General features: G+C 42.8%; 1 protein-coding gene across 1 annotated transcript in view; it reads left to right on the forward strand.

Annotated features, from left to right (window-relative positions):
* Nucleotides 1–17,279, forward strand: part of LOC146861993 (melanopsin-like) — a 1,224,863-nt gene that overhangs the window by 802,299 nt on the left and 405,285 nt on the right. Inside the window, exon 5 of the mRNA XM_085641148.1 lies at nucleotides 2,477–2,648. Coding sequence (XP_085497274.1) covers nucleotides 2,477–2,648 — 172 coding nt within the window. The remainder of the gene's footprint in view (nucleotides 1–2,476; nucleotides 2,649–17,279) is intronic.

Here is a 17,279-nt window from a genome sequence, read left to right on the forward strand (position 1 = left end):
ATCTACTTCTTACCTCGTACTACACTTAGGTTAGGTACACTGAGGAAGAACTATTTAGAAGCATCAGATGAGTATTCACCTTTTAGCCTGTGTTATTTATGTATGTATTTTAATTAATATATGTCATATCTACAAACCATGCTATTGCAGTATTATTTTATCTTACTGCTAACTCTGTACATATTGTACTTCACTGCCTGTCTTATGATTGTAGCAGTTCATATCTCTTGCATGAGAAATAAGACTGTTCAATAAACCCTTTTTATTGAAACGCCCATCTCTCTATTTCTGTGCAACTCTGTAGAAATGAAGCATGCACGATTGACTGAGTGAAACCGTTATCTATTGTTTCCACGGTTCTGAGATTGTTCCGACTCTAAGGGAAACAAAGTTGTCATGTACACAAGTAATTAAGTTTAATATACTTGATAGTGACATACTGACCTCAGTCCTATGTCAAATCTATAGTGTATATTATTCCACTGCGCAGAGCCTATCAGGGATATAGGAACTACACTACAACCATGTCACAAGAGAACTAAAACACAACACTCTGCAACAGCACAACATCATTACAACTCAATAACAGAAAAACACACAAGCAAAAAGACCCCACATACCAACACAACACAACAGCAGAGCAATACTGCAGCAAAATCCTTAAAATTACAAAATACAACACAACACATGAACTGAGAATAACCTTCCAACACAATGCAAAACAAATATACAACAATTTTATTTTGCTGGGTTTTTGAGCTGGTTTTGATAAGTTGCTTTGTGTATTCTGTATTCTGGTGTTGTTTTGTGTATGTTCTGGATTCTTGTTGATGTTCTGATATGTTGTGACTGTATTTCAATAATGAATTGTTGGATTATGTTATTTAGAAATGTACATTGATAATATACTGGAATACGTTTGTATGCGAGATGAAACGGGTGAAAAGATACGCCACACATTTTAAAGGAGTGCAAGGGAGGTATTTTCTGCCCAAGAAAAAAATATATTTAGGAGGAAGATGCAGTGCAAATGTTACTTCAGCCTAAACTAAAATAAGCATACATTCCAAGCCAGAAAATCCACCTGAGTAGGCTAATATTTCCATGCATAGTGTTGGAATTCTATGGCTGAAATAGGTTTCCAGGGCCAACGCCTGAGGAAAGCATTTTCCAGATTGTCAGCTTAAATGGTTTCTGACCAGTGAAGGACAATGTAAAACATTGGTAAACACCACAAACCAAGACATTCCATGGAAGTAAGAAATGTATTGCACGTTGATTCCAACCATGTAGAGGGTAGGAGTAAGTCCCTTTCCTGGGTGAGATGTGGGTATTTCATAAGTGTAAGGTAAGGGGGTTCTTCATTCTACAGAGTATTTCCCCATAAAGAAATATATTTTATTAAATGTACTTTTGCACATTCATTCATATGCAGGAGGTTGTTAACAATGGAGACAATCCCTGAGGGCACTCCTAGGAAACCACGACTTCGCCTGAATACATTCTCAGGCTGTCAGCATGGTGATAGCATTGAGGGAGGTTGTCATCATACTAAAAAGACGAGTTCAGTCATTTCCCCATTTAGAGAACAGATTGTGCAGCCCGGGGAAGAAGATGTGAATTGCCCCATCCCTTGTTCTGTTTCTGCCCTAGTGCTGTTTAATAACAATTTAAAAAAAATACAAATTGTGAAATTACAAAGTAAAAAAAGAAAACACTTCAAAGAAAAGAAAAAAGAAATCATCATCATCATCATCAATGATTTTTGCGTTTTATCAAATCAAAAATAAATAGTACAGGGGGCCAGTCAGAAAGAAGGGCATTACTTAAGTTAGAAAATAAAGGAGAATCAATTTAAGCACTCTTCTCCCTTTCAATGAGTCAGTGAAAACTTACGTTGGAACCACTGGTCAAACATACTGATTTTCATGGATTTATCGACTGGTTATGACTGTTTAGACATGGGAGTTTATCTCATTTTGCAAGTAATCTCCTGTTTGCACCAGACACTGATTACAAATTGTGCAAATTGCACCTGAATCATGTGCTTGATCTGCTGTTTCTTGCAGATAAAACCTGGCATAAAAAGTGTGGTGGTAAATTGCACAAAATGGTGGTTTAAGCACCCCAGAATAGGTAAATTAATGGCCGATTTGCATGAAATTACAGGTTTCGTTTTTGCAATTGTGTGTAAATGGCACTCCAACTACTTACTTCACCTTGCCCAAACAGTAATTAGCAGCTGAACAATTTGCACCCAGGTTGGCATGAGAGTCATAATCAGGGCCATCATCATTATTCCATTATTTCTACCCGGAAAGAAGGGTTATGATGATATTATTGATCAATGATACTGTTCAAATTCGTGTATAATAAGATGTAGTACCACAGGTTGGTTGTGTTAGCTCTTCAATTGTTTTTTTGTTATGATGTTCCGATTTAGATAATGCATTGATTTCAGCTTCCTATTCACTAGGTTCCTATGTGCCAGAGGGTTTGAAGATCTCCTGCACGTGGGACTACACAAACTCCTCATCGTCAAACAGGAGTTATACCATGATGTTATGCTGCTTTGTGTTCTTCATTCCACTCCTAATAATATCACACTGCTACTTATTCATGTTTCTGGCCATCAGGAGTACTGGCAGGTATGTGTGAATGGTAGCAATTCTTCTCCAACATGCTATTTGTCTTAGTCATTGACATCAGTTTTTGTGGTGTTTCGACCTTATTAAAATGTACAAGAAATCTACATAGTCAACTATACTATCATGTTGGTTTATTTGCTATAAGTAACTAAAGACCTGCTTTAGAGATTGGTGGATGAATTACTCCATCACAAACATGATATATATCCCGTCCACCTTATTACGTGTTTTTTTTATATTTTAAGGAGAGATATTCTTCATGTTTGGTACCAGTGGATTAATGGGCTTCATCAGGTGAAACAAGATATAGGATGAGATGCATTAATATACATTCCATTACAATTGTGCTTCTAAATTTCCATGGGTAGGATTAAAAAAGCTCTGAAATATGCTTATTGTTGATAAATTGAGGCACTAGTGCCCTCACTGCGGTTAGTATGTAGCATCTTCTGTCTGTTGAAAAAGTACCCTCTCACCGTACACTTTTTCTGATAATTGAATACTGTAAAACTCTGGTTTGCCCCTTCAAAAAAAGCGTTTTAGATCTGGCATGCCACAGCAGATATGCTCACTAATGTCTTAGAGGTAAGACCAAACATGCCAATGACAAAACGCTACAGAGGTAAAGAGCTGCAGCAAACATCTTAAAAAGTGAAATATGAGCATCATTATGCTTAGCAATTTAGACCCTCATTACAAATGGTCCAGGAAAAGGGTCAGTGTTTCCCCATATCTGTAGTTACTGATACTGGAGTGTCGGTAACTCAGGGGCAGGGATATCCAGTCCATGAGTCCAAGGAGTTACAACCTGAGCATCCACCAAGAAATGAGGCGTGACCAGGGAAGTCAATAATTTTAGGTCTAATGTCCCCAAGAAAATCCTGATTTTGGCCCAGACTTTCACCTGCTCTCCGGATGCAAATAAACAGATCTACAATGTTCCCATGGATTTCGAAATTTAAATGGGGCTAGAAACTTCTATCTAATAAGTGAATGTACTTGTAGCAGACAGGGACATATTTTCTCTTTTGACACAAGTCACCCAGAGACACTTCAATAGCAGACATAGTCATCATCATCATCATCAAAACCACTTTAGTCGATTAATTAAAATCACAAAAGTACATCACAATATTACAAATTGTTAAAAAACACAGGTACAATTTATAAAAATTCATCCCGACAGATACAAATAACACTAAGATCATAAAATAGACTGTACATCTAGTTTTTTCCTTGCCCGAGCTGCAGCAACCAGGAAGTTAGCAATGTTAAAGGTAATCCAAGGGGAATTTAATAATTGCAAATACATCAAAGCAGGTTTAACTTGATAAAAAACCCTCCCTCGCAACAATGGTATGATATACTTCCTTCTGCTTTCAACATAATATTTACAAAAAAAGGTAAAGTGCGCAGTATCTTGAAATGAGTGGCCGTCGCAATTACAAAAAGCTGCATCTGTAGGTTTGCTCCATCCCTCAATGGTTGAAACGAAATCTGGTCAACAACCAACGATGATAGTGATTCCTGACCAGATTAAGGTAGGGCTCGATCTGGGGAGAGGATATCAATAAAAAATGAGCCCTTACCGATGTTTTTGTGAGCTCCTCATCTTCCCGCTCTTGAGTTCTTAAATTTAAAAACTGAACTTTAACCCAGCCAATGTCCCCCTTAATAATAGATTCTGGGTTCTCATAGATCTCCGGGCGACCTAGTTTATAAAACATTTTATTGACGTACAAGAGCCAGGGGATGTCGGCCATTCTATCTAAACCCATGCAATCTTTTAGAATCAGTCTATTAAGGGAAAGTTCAGGATTCAACCATGTTTTCAACCAAAATGTAAGGGGGGCCAAACTTAAATGATCAGAAACAAAACCCATCCCTAGTTCTTGATGAATTGAGAAAGTTGGAGATGATTGGGGGACGGAGAGAAGTGAACGGAAAAATTTATTTTCTGCAATCTGAATTCCCTCCGCCTTTTTAAACCCCCAGATGGCAGCACCATAGGCTGCTATAGCTAAACACTTCGCCCTATAAATAGCAAGAACTGCGTCACAGGGTTTTCCACCCAAGCGTCGTGCAAAACTTAATATGGCTGAAGATGCTCTGCCCACACTATTCTTTTTAGCAGTAAGCTGAGGGGCCCACGAACCTCTTTCGTCAAATATGACCCCAAAGTAGGTGAATACCTTAACTCTAATGACCTCCACTCCCTCGCAGTAAAAATTTTTAACTTTATTTTTCTGGCTGCCCAGGGACATCACATGTGATTTAGAACTATTCACCAAGAGGTCCAATGAGCTCATAAAGTCCCCGAATGAGTTCAATAATCTCTGTAGACCCAAAGGGGTACGGGCCAGAAGGACAGCATCATCCGCGTATAGAAGAGCAGGTAGAGTATTGCTCCCTATACGCGGAGTGTCCAAACTGGCTTTACCTAGAATTACATCTAGTCTATTGATATATAGGGTAAAGAGCAGGGGGGCCAGGATACATCCTTGGCGTACCCCTCTGCCCGATTTAAAGTGACGTGTGCATTTTCCCTCGTGGGAGACCCTCACTGCAGCATATAGATCTTGGTGCAGTTCCGCTAAGAACTGCACCAGGCAGGGGTCTAACCCTAGATCCAACAGGATCGTCCACAGCCTCGATCTGTTCACCAGATCAAAGGCTGTGGATAAATCCATGAATGCTAAATATAGGGACCCTTTAGAGGCTTTAGTATATTTATTAATTAACAGGTACAGGTTGAGGCACTGGTCCATAGTACCTCTGCCTGACCTAAAGCCATATTGTATCTGTGATAGAATCCCCTTCTCCGCCACCCAATCCGAGATTTTGTTCAAAACCACTTTGCCCAATATTTTGACCGCTGAGTCAATTAGAGAAATGGGCCGATAACATCTCGGGTCACCCCTATCCCCCTTTTTAAAAACCGGTACAATAGTTGATTTGGACCAAGATACCGGGAACCCATTCTCAACACTATCATTAAAAGCATTTGTTAAAATGGTACTCCAGATCTCAATATTCCCTTTATAAAAATCCAATGGGACACCATCTGGTCCCGGGGCCTTATTAGAGGCAGAGTCATTTATGGCCTTCCCCACATCTTTCTTGTTAAATATCAACTGGTTGAGGGGAAAGAAGGAATCAGGAACCTTAAAAGGCTCGGGGGACAGGTTACTCGCATAAATTCCTTCGAAGTGAATCAGCCACTCCCCCTCTGGGATGTTAATGTCGAGTAGGGCGTTATCGTTCTCTGTTAGAAAAGGGCTGTTCACTATGTTCCAGAATTTTGCGCTGTCCTTAAGGACTTCAATCGATGACAAGGCATCCCAAGCCTCTTGTTTTAAATCATTTTTCCGGCGCTGAATTATAGATTTATAGTCTCTCCTAAGGGTGGCTATTAAGGCCTTATCGCGGGGCAGTGTTTTTAGGGCAGTTAATAGGCTTCGGTGAGCCCTGAAACAACTAGCATCAAACCATTTGTTTCCCTGTTGACTGCGCGGAATGCTAGGTATGGTTAAGTCAGAGGAGACCTGTTTACAGATTGAGTCAAAAGCAACTATTGTCTCACCACCCATATTAGAAGGGTCCATGCACTTCCTAAAATCATCATTTCTCTTTGCCATTAAGCTATCCAAAAAGTCCTCTGGTTCTACTCTGGTCCACTTTACTTTCCTGCCCTTTTCGCTAGTGACCAGGGTTGCTGAGGGGACTATCGCCAGTGGTGCCACTTTGGAGCAAAAAGCCTTGTCGAGTTCTAAGATCACTGGATTGTGATCACTAAAAGGAAGGCGAAAGACACTATACCTGTGGACCCACCTCAAAAGTGCAGGGGATAAGAAGATATAATCAATAATTGATTCACTGTCCCTTGCCTCAAACGTCGCTACCCGTTCAACCTTGGATAAAAAAACATGGCTCAAAGAGATCCGCCGTTAGGAGGAGCCCTTCAAGTGCCTCACCCTTAGTTGAATGTTCAAAGTGTGGGGGGGCCGAGTGTGGCGGGCCAAAGGGATCCACGATCTTACAATTAAAATCGCAGAGATGAATATTAAAATCACCCATAAAAATAATATGTACAAATGTGGTTTGACGTGCATTATACAATTCTACAAAATTTGTTAAAAAACTAAGGTGCGCATTCACAGGTACACAATCCCCTGCATTATAAAAATTGATAAACAATGTTTTAGGTTGGGACTCAGTAATGAATTCCATAAATTGACAGTTTGATGAGGCAGTGACTAACTGGTTTATCTCCACCTTAAGTTTTGTGGAGAAAAGGAACAACAGCCCTCCCTTTGCCCTGCCAGCTACTGATGGTAAAGCAGGCTGGCAATAGGATTTAAATCCATCAATCCACAGGTTGTTGTCCCTAGCCCATGTCTCCTGAAGAGCAATAATATCAAAACCTGCAACATACTTTAGCCAATTTTCGTCTTCCTGCTTGGAACGTAACCCAGCTATATTCCAACTCATGATCCTAATAAGGACTCCAGAATCTACTGTGATAGCACTTTCCTTTACAGTACTACTAATTGTTGGTGCTGGAAGATCTAGTCAATCATTTAGATCTAGCTGGGACAAGGGTGAGAACCTGTTAGACGTAGCGACAGCCTCTAAGGGCCTATCTCTCCAGTTATTTCCGGGGTTGACCTTAGCTAATACTTTAGGGAAACACCAAGGGGCAGCCTCTTTGCTAGATACAGCGCAAGGCATGGGAACCAAAGTGGCCTCTGGGCATAATGGATGGCGGGTACTCCCACATGGTCCAGGCAATCTGGGGGGCGGTGGGTAGAAAAAGCCTAAAGGGACAGCCCTAATATTATCAATCTCCCCATCCATATCTGAGGCATCCCATAACATACGTGGTACGACATAGGAAATATTAAAGTTTACAACTACAGAGTCCCCTTTAAGCTTTTTCTGGGTGCCTCCAATCCAACCAACCCGCCTAGCTGTTAAAATATGGCGAGAGATATTGTCGTAACCGGAAGAATTCTGGTCACACCAATTCCTAGTGACTGACAATAATTCCTTGGTTGATTCAACCTTACCAGGTGCTAAAGGTGGGACCTTGACCAAAATGACCACCAACGGGCCAGCCTCGGGAGGGAGATTAATGCAAGGTAAGGTGGGCGAGTTAATTGGGATATGGCCACTAACGGGCTTGACCTGAGGCCTAGTTTGTTTTACAGGCTTAATCCGCCCGTTCGACTGGTCCTCAGCGTCTGTTGTTTTTAAAATTGTCAGTTCATTACTCAAATTAGGGGGCACAACTGTAGTCACAATACTAGAGGGACTCCTCGCTAATGAACTATTTTGGCCTTCTATTGGGACATCGGTCAAAATAGGTGAGGTACTGTTATAAGGGGAAAGGCGGACCTTATTTAATGCTGAAAGGGCAGAGTCAATCTTAGCACATTTTTCTAGTAGGCTAGCAACACACAAGTTCAAGGTGTCAACAATGTCTTTTGCTATGCTAGTAAGAGTCTCCTCAAGTCGACTAGAAAAAATGTTCTCCACCATGTCCCGAATAGTGGAATAAAGAGAAGCCATGGTCACAGGGCTACCGTCTGGTACAATACAAATGGGTGCGAGGTCCCGCTTATTTTGCTTTCTGCTCGGTCTCTTAGCGCCCTTAAAATGAGGTTTAGTTGGTCTTTTTCTTACAGCAGCCTGCTGAGGCGTAGATTGAGGAGAAATCGAGGGTAGGATAGTGGTCATAATGTCGCCGGGAACATCAGGATGATCCAGTGAATGAACTGGAGGACCAATCACAACAACCGGCTCCAGTGGGATAGGGGTTCTCCCTAACGGCTGCGGAGGGCCAGACTGTTGGTTTTGGGTAGGATCAAGGCCTGATTCCCTCTCAGCTTGCGCTATTTCTGAAGTTAGTACTCCCACAGCTGAGGTTAAGTATGAAATAATAGTTCCCGACTTTCTGGGCACTTTAGCTTTAGCTCCCCCTGATCCTGGGTATTAAGTAGTTTCCACTTACCCATCCTTGGATCTTCCGGTGTGCAGGAAAGAGAGTTGGCCCGGCCTGGCCTCCTTTGGCCCCTGACGGCCCGCCCTTTGCCCGGGCTTAGCCCGGCGCCCGCCCGCGTGTGTCCTGCGAGGCGGGAGTCGCGAGGAGTTTAAATGCAGCCCCGGTGTCAGGGGGCGTGTCCTCAGGTTGCCGTGAGACCCGCTGTCTCCTGGGTTGTGTGGTCCGTAGTCTGCTGGGCCCCGCTGCTGCCGCTGCGTCTCCCGCGAAGCGGGAGTCGCGAGGAGTTTAAATGCAGCCCCGGTGTCGGGGGGCGTGTCCTCAGGTTGCCGTGAGACCCGCTGTCTCCTGGGTTGAGTGGTCCGTAGTCTGCTGGGCCCCGCTGCTGCCGCTGCGTCTCCCGCGAAGCGGGAGTCGCGAGGAGTTTAAATGCAGCCCCGGTGTTAGGGGGCGTGTCCTCAGGTTGCCGTGAGACCCGCTGTCTCCTGGGTTGTGTGGTCCGTAGTCTGCTGGGCCCCGCTGCAAAAAGGAAATGATGAACAAAACATCGAATGGTGTAGAGGTGGGGAGACTTGAAGGCAGAGGAACACAAAACACTTCAATCCAAACATCTTGAACATAGACAGTATCTGGCCATAACGCGACACTGCTGATTCCGTATATAAGCAATTTGAACCCTGGAGCAACTCCATATGAACGCCACTGCAGCAGTCACAACTCAATTATGTCTGTACTACTTACACAATATGTTATTATAATGATTTTGGGTTATTACCAACTAAGGGCCATATAATACATAAAGCACATTTTACTTAATTGAGCCGGGTACACCTTTTAAAAGGAGCTCCCGGCGCAATCAAGGAAAGTGCGTCATATTAGGGTGAATGCACTGCGAGGGTAGTGTATTCATGTGAAAAATGGAGTGGCTGCTTTGAAGCCGCTCCGTGTTATCACAGTGCAGGCCTCACCCATCTGCACTTCAAAAGGGGGTTAGAGATCCCCTTGCAGGCGGGGGCAGTGAGTGACTGCACCCACCTGCAAGGGAATGTTTGGGGGTCCATTGGTTCCACTTCACCCCACCAGAGGGCTCTAATCAGGGGGCGCAATGACAGTGCTCTACCTTTTAGGTGGGGCACTTTCAGTGCACCTCCTGAGAGCTTCTTTGCCTCTGCGCCCGTAATATGGCGCAAGTGGAGAGGCAAAGGGATTCCCTCATGTGCATGGGGCCACGCCCCCATGCAAATGAGGTACTGTCCTCTTGAGGAGGCGCTGGCACTGTATGCGCGCCAGCGCTTTCAGTATTGCTGAAGTGGATGAACAAGCGTCTGCGGTTCATTCTGTAATACCAAAGTGCCCCGGGGGTGCGCAAAGCGGACTCAAACACCCGCTGCGCCTCCAGGGCACTTCTGTAATACAGCCCTAGATCGGTAAAATAATTTAGGAAAAGGAAAATAAGGAAGGGGCAGGAGAGCATAGTGGATGTAAACATATATTCTTAATGGCTTTCACAACATATGTTACATTAAGGAAATAATGTAGTGAACATTCTTTCTGCAATGGTCTTTATGCCAATATCAAGTTTTGGAATGTGCAAAATGCTTACCACTTTTCTTTAAAATTGCATAGGTTTTACATGCATGAAATCACAAAGGAAAAAGAAATGAAGGAATGAATCAGGCAGACTAATAAAAACAGAGAAAGAATTTAAAGAAAAATGCAGAAACTGCAGTTTTGCTTAAGCATTTTTCATCTTCAAAAATATAAATATCTCTTTAAAAAAATCATTGTCAAATCTAAGTTTCCAAGTTCATCTTTAAAACACTTCTGTGTTGCCCTTGTTCTTCATTTTGAAAGCTAAAGCAAAAAAAATTGAGACAGTTGTATGAATCCTTTTTGCATTTACAAACTGTGCAGCCGCAAAAAGGATTTTTCTTATTTTTGAAACCCAATACCGGGGCATGTTTAGGGCGTCCCATCCAAATACCAAAGTAGATTGGTATGTCCCAATGTTTTGCTACTGAAACCCAGTTGCAAAACATTAATAATTTACTGACAACTCAAAGGTAGTGGTAAGGCATTGACAAAAGGGAAGGGACCGCTTCCCCTTTGTGAATGTTGAGAAAAATATTTTTCAAGAGCAGGCTTTGGTCCACGGCCAGCTCTTCAAAAATGCTTGTAACAATTAAAAAAATGTTTTTAAATGCATCCCGTTTTCCTTTAAGTAATGGGTTGCATTAAATAAAACACTTTTTTTTACTAGCAATCACAGACATGGTGGCCTTCTGACCTCAGCGGGCCACCATACCTGGGATGGCTGTGATTCCTGGTAGGTTGCAATTTGCGATCTACTCATTAATATTTATGAGGTAGGTCGAATTGCAAACCACCAGGAGCAGGTATTAGGTGAACCAGCCTATTGGAACATAGGTCAGTATGCAAAGTACCACACTGGTCGCAAAAATTCTGGTCATGCCGCAAGATGCTTATGAAGGATTCTTTTTCTAAAAAGAGGGATCTTCTGGATTCTATCATAGTAGTATAGAATTTAGTACTAAGTGGTGCTCACTATACCATTTGTGTGATGTGAAAATATTTTGTAACAGAGACCCACGTGTCTGTAATGAAATGTTTATGCAGGGTACAAACATATTGGCTCCACTTTTGCACAACCATTGATGAAAAGCATAAGCATAAACCAAGTGGCCATTCTTGCATTTAACAATCTCGCTTACTGCCATCTATTAGGGAATGGTAACATTGAATGCTAAGCTTAATATGCATAGGCAAAGTCAATGGGTCCTACAATGGCGGTCAGCATTTTGGATTTGTTATGGCTTTTATTTTTGTCCTGTTATGATTTGCCAAACTTGATTGTTCTGGGAGCTATTAGCCATCGAAATCTAGCAAACAAATCAGTGGCTAGTAGCAAAAAATTTTTTGGGTAAAAAAAAAAACATCACCATAGTAGTCTCTGACACTGAGAATGTATTTGTGAAGGGGTTCCATTGCCACATGCTGTAAGCTGTAGCGTGTGAAGGAAACCTGTAAATTACACAATAAAAGACCATTGGATGAAGAGAGCTTAGTGAAAGCTCTTACATGTATACACCTATAAAGTTAGTATAATTAAGAGACCTTGACTATCGCTAGACCTAAAAGTGGTAACATTATTGTGCGCAAATCAGGGTGCTAAACATTTGGTTAATAGATTTGATGAGTAAATGAGACACAAAAAGCAACCGACTATGGCACAAATCTTATTTTGGGTCTTTTTGCACCTACTTTTTTGAATGGACTCTAAATGAGACTGCATCATCATTATTCGCACATATCTCCTGATAGAGAGAACATAACACAATTTAAAAATGTAAAGAATAAAGTGTAAACTATGTTTTTGAAAAAGATGAATCATGCTTCTGCTGTTTAAAAGGGCATTTAAGCATCAGGTGTTATTATTAGGATTGATAATTCGAACAGGAAGGTAGTGGAATGGAAGTGAGGACTGTGCTCAAAGGATACAATCTGCTGTTTAATTTTGAAATTGTTTTCAGAGGATCACTATTATCCTTCTTCAGTCACATCATGTCTCATGTTTGATGCTTCACGCTTTACAGCATGTTTTACTTGCGGAGTAAATGTAAATATGCGCAGTGCTTACTCATTTTGACCAAATATTGCGTCCTTTCTTCTGAATACAAAATGAGTGCTATTGACTTTATTTCAGTGAAAATATGAAGCATGCCACTTAGCAGAATGCAGTAAGGCAGCAAGGAAAGATATCCACCATAGCCAGCATAGCCCCTGTTTCTCCAGTGTTCTCTCCCTCTCTCTCGCTATGCATATAGACATATATAAATATGTGTGTGTATAGATAGATAGATAGATAGATAGATAGATAGATAGATAGATAGATAGATATATTCACCAAAAAAACAAAGGTTAAAGGCGTTATAGTTAGGCCCACATTTCACTCATACAAAACCAGTGAAATTCAGCAGTTATAGTTACCTGAGCTAACTATAACTTAGGTCTACACAATGCTCTGCTTATGACCTCACGTATTACATCACTCGTGACATGGTCAGTAACATCACTGATGACATCACTGATGGCACCTCTAATGACATCATCCAGTGAGTGTTTGTTTTCTAAAGGTTTAAGAGTGTTAAACGTATATATGTCATGAGTGATGTCACTGACCATGTCATGAGTGATGTAATATGTGACGTCATCACCAGTGCATTGCGGGCGTGCGAGTTATAATTAGCTCAACTAACTATAACGGGCACATTTCTCCGGTTTTATATGAGTCACCCACTGCCACAACCCTCAGGACCTCCCCCTGTACAACCCCTCTCCCTACTACCACCAAGGCAGTGCAGACCAGGACAGCGAACCCTCCAAAAACGGCATGGTCCCTTAGCCATATAATAGCTCAATGTTGGGAAATGTGGCAATCGTTTTTTCAGTAAATTAGATTTTTTTTTTATACTAATTTCTAACTTTAATCTTCCTGAGACCTATGTTTTTTTTGTGAATTTCAAAGGTTATTTAAATACTAATTTCTATTTATAATGTTCATAAAACTTATGTTGTTCTCATTATTATTTTTTTTTAAATGTGATATTTTGTAACTTTAATATCCTAAAAATTGTTTTTGTATTTTTTTATTTATTATTTATTGTCTTTATGTTTTTTAAATATTAAACAACTACATACAGTATGAAAGCCCAGAGCCACACCTGAAGACCAACACAAGTCATAGACCTACTGGTCAAGCAGCTCCAACACCCAAGAACGCTACAACACCCACCACCACCCCCAGGACCCCCCCTCTACCACCGAGGCAGCGCAAAACAAGACAGCGAAATTTCCGAAAACGGCATGGCCCCTCAGCCACACAATAGCTGAATATTGGGACAGGTGTGAACAAACTATATGTGAAATAAGCAATTCACCCATAAATAACAATGCACACAATGCAAAGTGTAGCGGTGATGTGCTGGACACATCTCAGTATGCAGAACACACACGTCTTCATCTGCACAAATACTACTGGTGCTTGTAGTGTTGTGGACAGTGGACCCAACCATGTTACGTCAAACACCAGGGACGATCTCAGTCATGTAGCTGTATTGTCCCCCCTGTAAGCATAAGCGTAACCAGAGTGGGCTGGTCCGACGTATGCCACTTTAGCGTAGGAGAGTGCATAAATGGGCCAGGGCTCTGGGCATGGTTCACTTGTGAACTGTGAAGACCAACGACTGTGCCAGAGCAGCGGGCCTCACCCTGCCATGAGGCTGCTGCCATGACTGCGGGTCTCCTCGACACAGGCCCCCTGCGAACCCAGCGGCACAGGACTGCAGACTTATGTCTGTACAGACTACTACCTTCGATCTACACTACGGACAGCAGGTATCACAATGCAGATGGAGTCGCGATTGCAGATGACGCAGTCCAGTACGCAAGATACATCCCTCGCAGTACGGCCCTTTGAGACCACGCATCATGCCAGGGTGCGCACACGCTGAGCGCCAAAGGTACCACTAACTCAGTGCACCACAAGTCATCGACACGTGGCCTTACTGAGGTAGAATTCAATAGATAAAAGACATTGCTTCGAGTTCGGCCCCCCTGGACCACGCATCATCGCAGGGTACCTACACTCTGAGCTCCAAAGGTACTACTAACTCAGTGCACCATAAGTCATCGCCATGTGGCCTTATTGAGGCAGAATTCATCGCAAGCCGCAACACATAGAGCCACTAACCCTGTTCAACAGAAGTCAGCAACACATGGTGCCACTAACCCTGTTCAACACAAGCCGAATTATCCCACTTGTTGAACTGTGTCCTGAGTCCTGAATGGCAGTGACCCAAAGTCCGTGGCAGCGACCACAGCACCAGACTCCCTTTCATCAGTTAGGCATATTTTGTATGCATGGCTGGCGACACGTGGTGCCACTAACCCTGTACAACACAAGGCGTGACACATGGTGCCACTAACCCTGTTCAACACAAGCTGATCCCACATGTGGAACTGTGTCCTGAGTCCTGAATGGCAGGGACCCCAAGTCCGTGGCAGCGACCACAGCAGCATACTCCCTTTGATCAGTTAGGCATATTATCATATGCAAGGCCGGCGACACGTGGTGCCAATAACCCTGTTCAACACAAGTTGAACAATCCCACATGTGGAACTGTGTCCTGAGTCCTGAATGGCAGTGACCCCAAGTCCGTGGCAGCGACCACAGCACCAGACTCCCTTTGATCAGTTAGGCATATTTCTATATGCAAGGCCGGCGACAACTGGTGCCACTAACCCTGTACAACACAAGGCGCGACACGTGGTTCCACTAACCCTGTTCAATACAAGCCGATCCCACGTGTGGAACTGTGTCCTGAGTCCTGAATGACAGTAACCCCAACTTCGTAGCAGCAACCACAGCACCAGACTCCCTTCAGTTTTATTTGTTGTTTTTTCTTTAAATAAAATATTTTATATGTAAATCTATACATGACTAAGATTCTTGTTTGTTCAACCGCACAGGGATAATTCTGGGCCCAAGAAGGTTGTTGGGGGTATGTTGGTAATGTGGGAAGAGGGTGCGTTACCTGCTGATGTGGGGAGAGGCAGCATGAAAGGGGTATCTCTTACAGAAAGAACTCCGGTATGTTTTCAGAAATGCCTTGGAAAGATGCCAGCTGATGGACTAAATCACAAAATGGCTTTTCAATGCTTATGTAGTGTGACTTATGAACAGTTTGCACCCAGGCTTGCAGAGGGACAACTGCGCCCGTCCGGTCGACTCACAGACGCAGTACTACGAGCCGTCCGCTCCCAAAGGAACAGCAGCGTAGTAGCTCGCAGAGGTACAGGCACAGCAGTGTACTAGCTCGCAAAGGTAGAGAGCTGCGACCCGACGGACTGGCTTCTAACACTATAGCTGCGAAGTAGTGATGTTGGAAAGAGGGAGCGTGAAAGGGTTATCTCGCACAGACAGACCTCTGGTATATTAAATTGCCCCCGGGACCTTTCTTTTATATTTTCACTCGATGCAAGAAAGGGCGCTTTCTGGAGCATGACCTTTCTCCCTACCAAACTTGACGTAGTTCCGTTCAGCAATTTGACCTGTAGCCTTGTCTAAAGTTTCATTTGGAAAATCCATTGAGAACACATGTTTTCACACCCCCTCATAGCTACCTGACGCAGGTGTACTCGCTGTTGGTGTGCAGGTCAGTGCTCTAGTTGTCAAAATGTCAGGGCCACTCCCTGAGGGCAGGTTTGCACACACACCACACCCATGCGGCACATACGTCACAGACCATGTGACCACGCAAATATAATGCATCGACAATATCACATCCTTTATTGCGGGTCTCAATCATAAAGAGTCCATGAAAAGTTGCGCAGAGGGTTAGTCGCGCCCTGAGCTGTGTGGCCGTCAGGGGCCTACTACCACGTGGCGCGGACTTGACTTACACAGGGTTAGTGCCACCTGAAACTGACGTGGCCGTCAGGGGCCTACCACCACGTGGCGCAGACTTGAGTTACACAGGGTTAGTTGCACCCTAAGTTGTATGGACGTCAGCGGCCTACCACCACCTGGTGCTGACTTGCGTTGCACAGGGTTAGTGGCACTCAAAGCTGATGTGGTCTCCACCATTGATGACTCAGGACTCAGCGACATCTGTGAGATCTGCCGGGCCGTGGAGCTTTGACGGGCACGTGGAGTGCCCACTGGTACACACTCCGGTGGCAGCAGGTAATTATTTGGTCATGGATGCGCAGGGACGGCAGTATCTCTCTCTCTCTCTCTCTCTCTCTCTCTCCCCTCTCTTCACTCTCTCTCTCACTCTTTTTCTTCCTTTCATTCTCTTTCTCTATCTCCCTTTCTCACTCCCTTTATATCCTTCCATGTCTTTTTCTCCCTGCCTTTTTTTTCCTTCTCTGTGTCTCGCTCCTTTGATGAGCGCATTATACACATCCTTATTTTGTGCTTTATTTTCGAGGGTGTGTCGCCGACATTCATGCTCCCCACAGGAGTCTTCCGCCTTGTTGTTTTGTGTTCATTTTGTTAAATTTACTTTATCCTTTATGTATACGTTTACCAAAAAATAAAGTTTGGAGAAAAAAAAATTCAATAACGTTTTTGGTTGTTACTTAAGTGCTGTGTGACTCTTTCTCATTTGTTTTTAACAATACTATGTTTCCATGTGGTTTTACGCAAGCAATGGTTACCTTGTATTAGAAGAAATTTTATATCAACTAGTTTAGTGCTTTATTTCAATTGAGAATGATGCATAGTCCCTAGTGCAAAAATTATTTTAATGTTTTTCTACATTTTGTCTTTTTACATGTGGATTGTAATGATTTAACAAATCAAACAATAAATATATATTTCAGATGCTTTCTTATGCAGCACTTCTTTTTCTTTCTGCACAAAAATTCAAAATGAAGCAGTATTTTGCGTAATTTCTTGGTCCCCTCCAATGGAATTCACAATCCATGGGTACGTTTAGAATCCTCAGGATGTTGGAAGAAAAGGACACAAACTTGACATGGATATCTTATGTGGACACAAAGTTACAGGCCCTAAGTGCGAACTAACCCAAAGAGCCAAAAAATAG

This window comes from Triturus cristatus, chromosome 2_2 (genome assembly GCF_964204655.1).
Source record: "Triturus cristatus chromosome 2_2, aTriCri1.1, whole genome shotgun sequence".
Taxonomy (NCBI): Eukaryota; Metazoa; Chordata; class Amphibia; order Caudata; family Salamandridae; genus Triturus; species Triturus cristatus.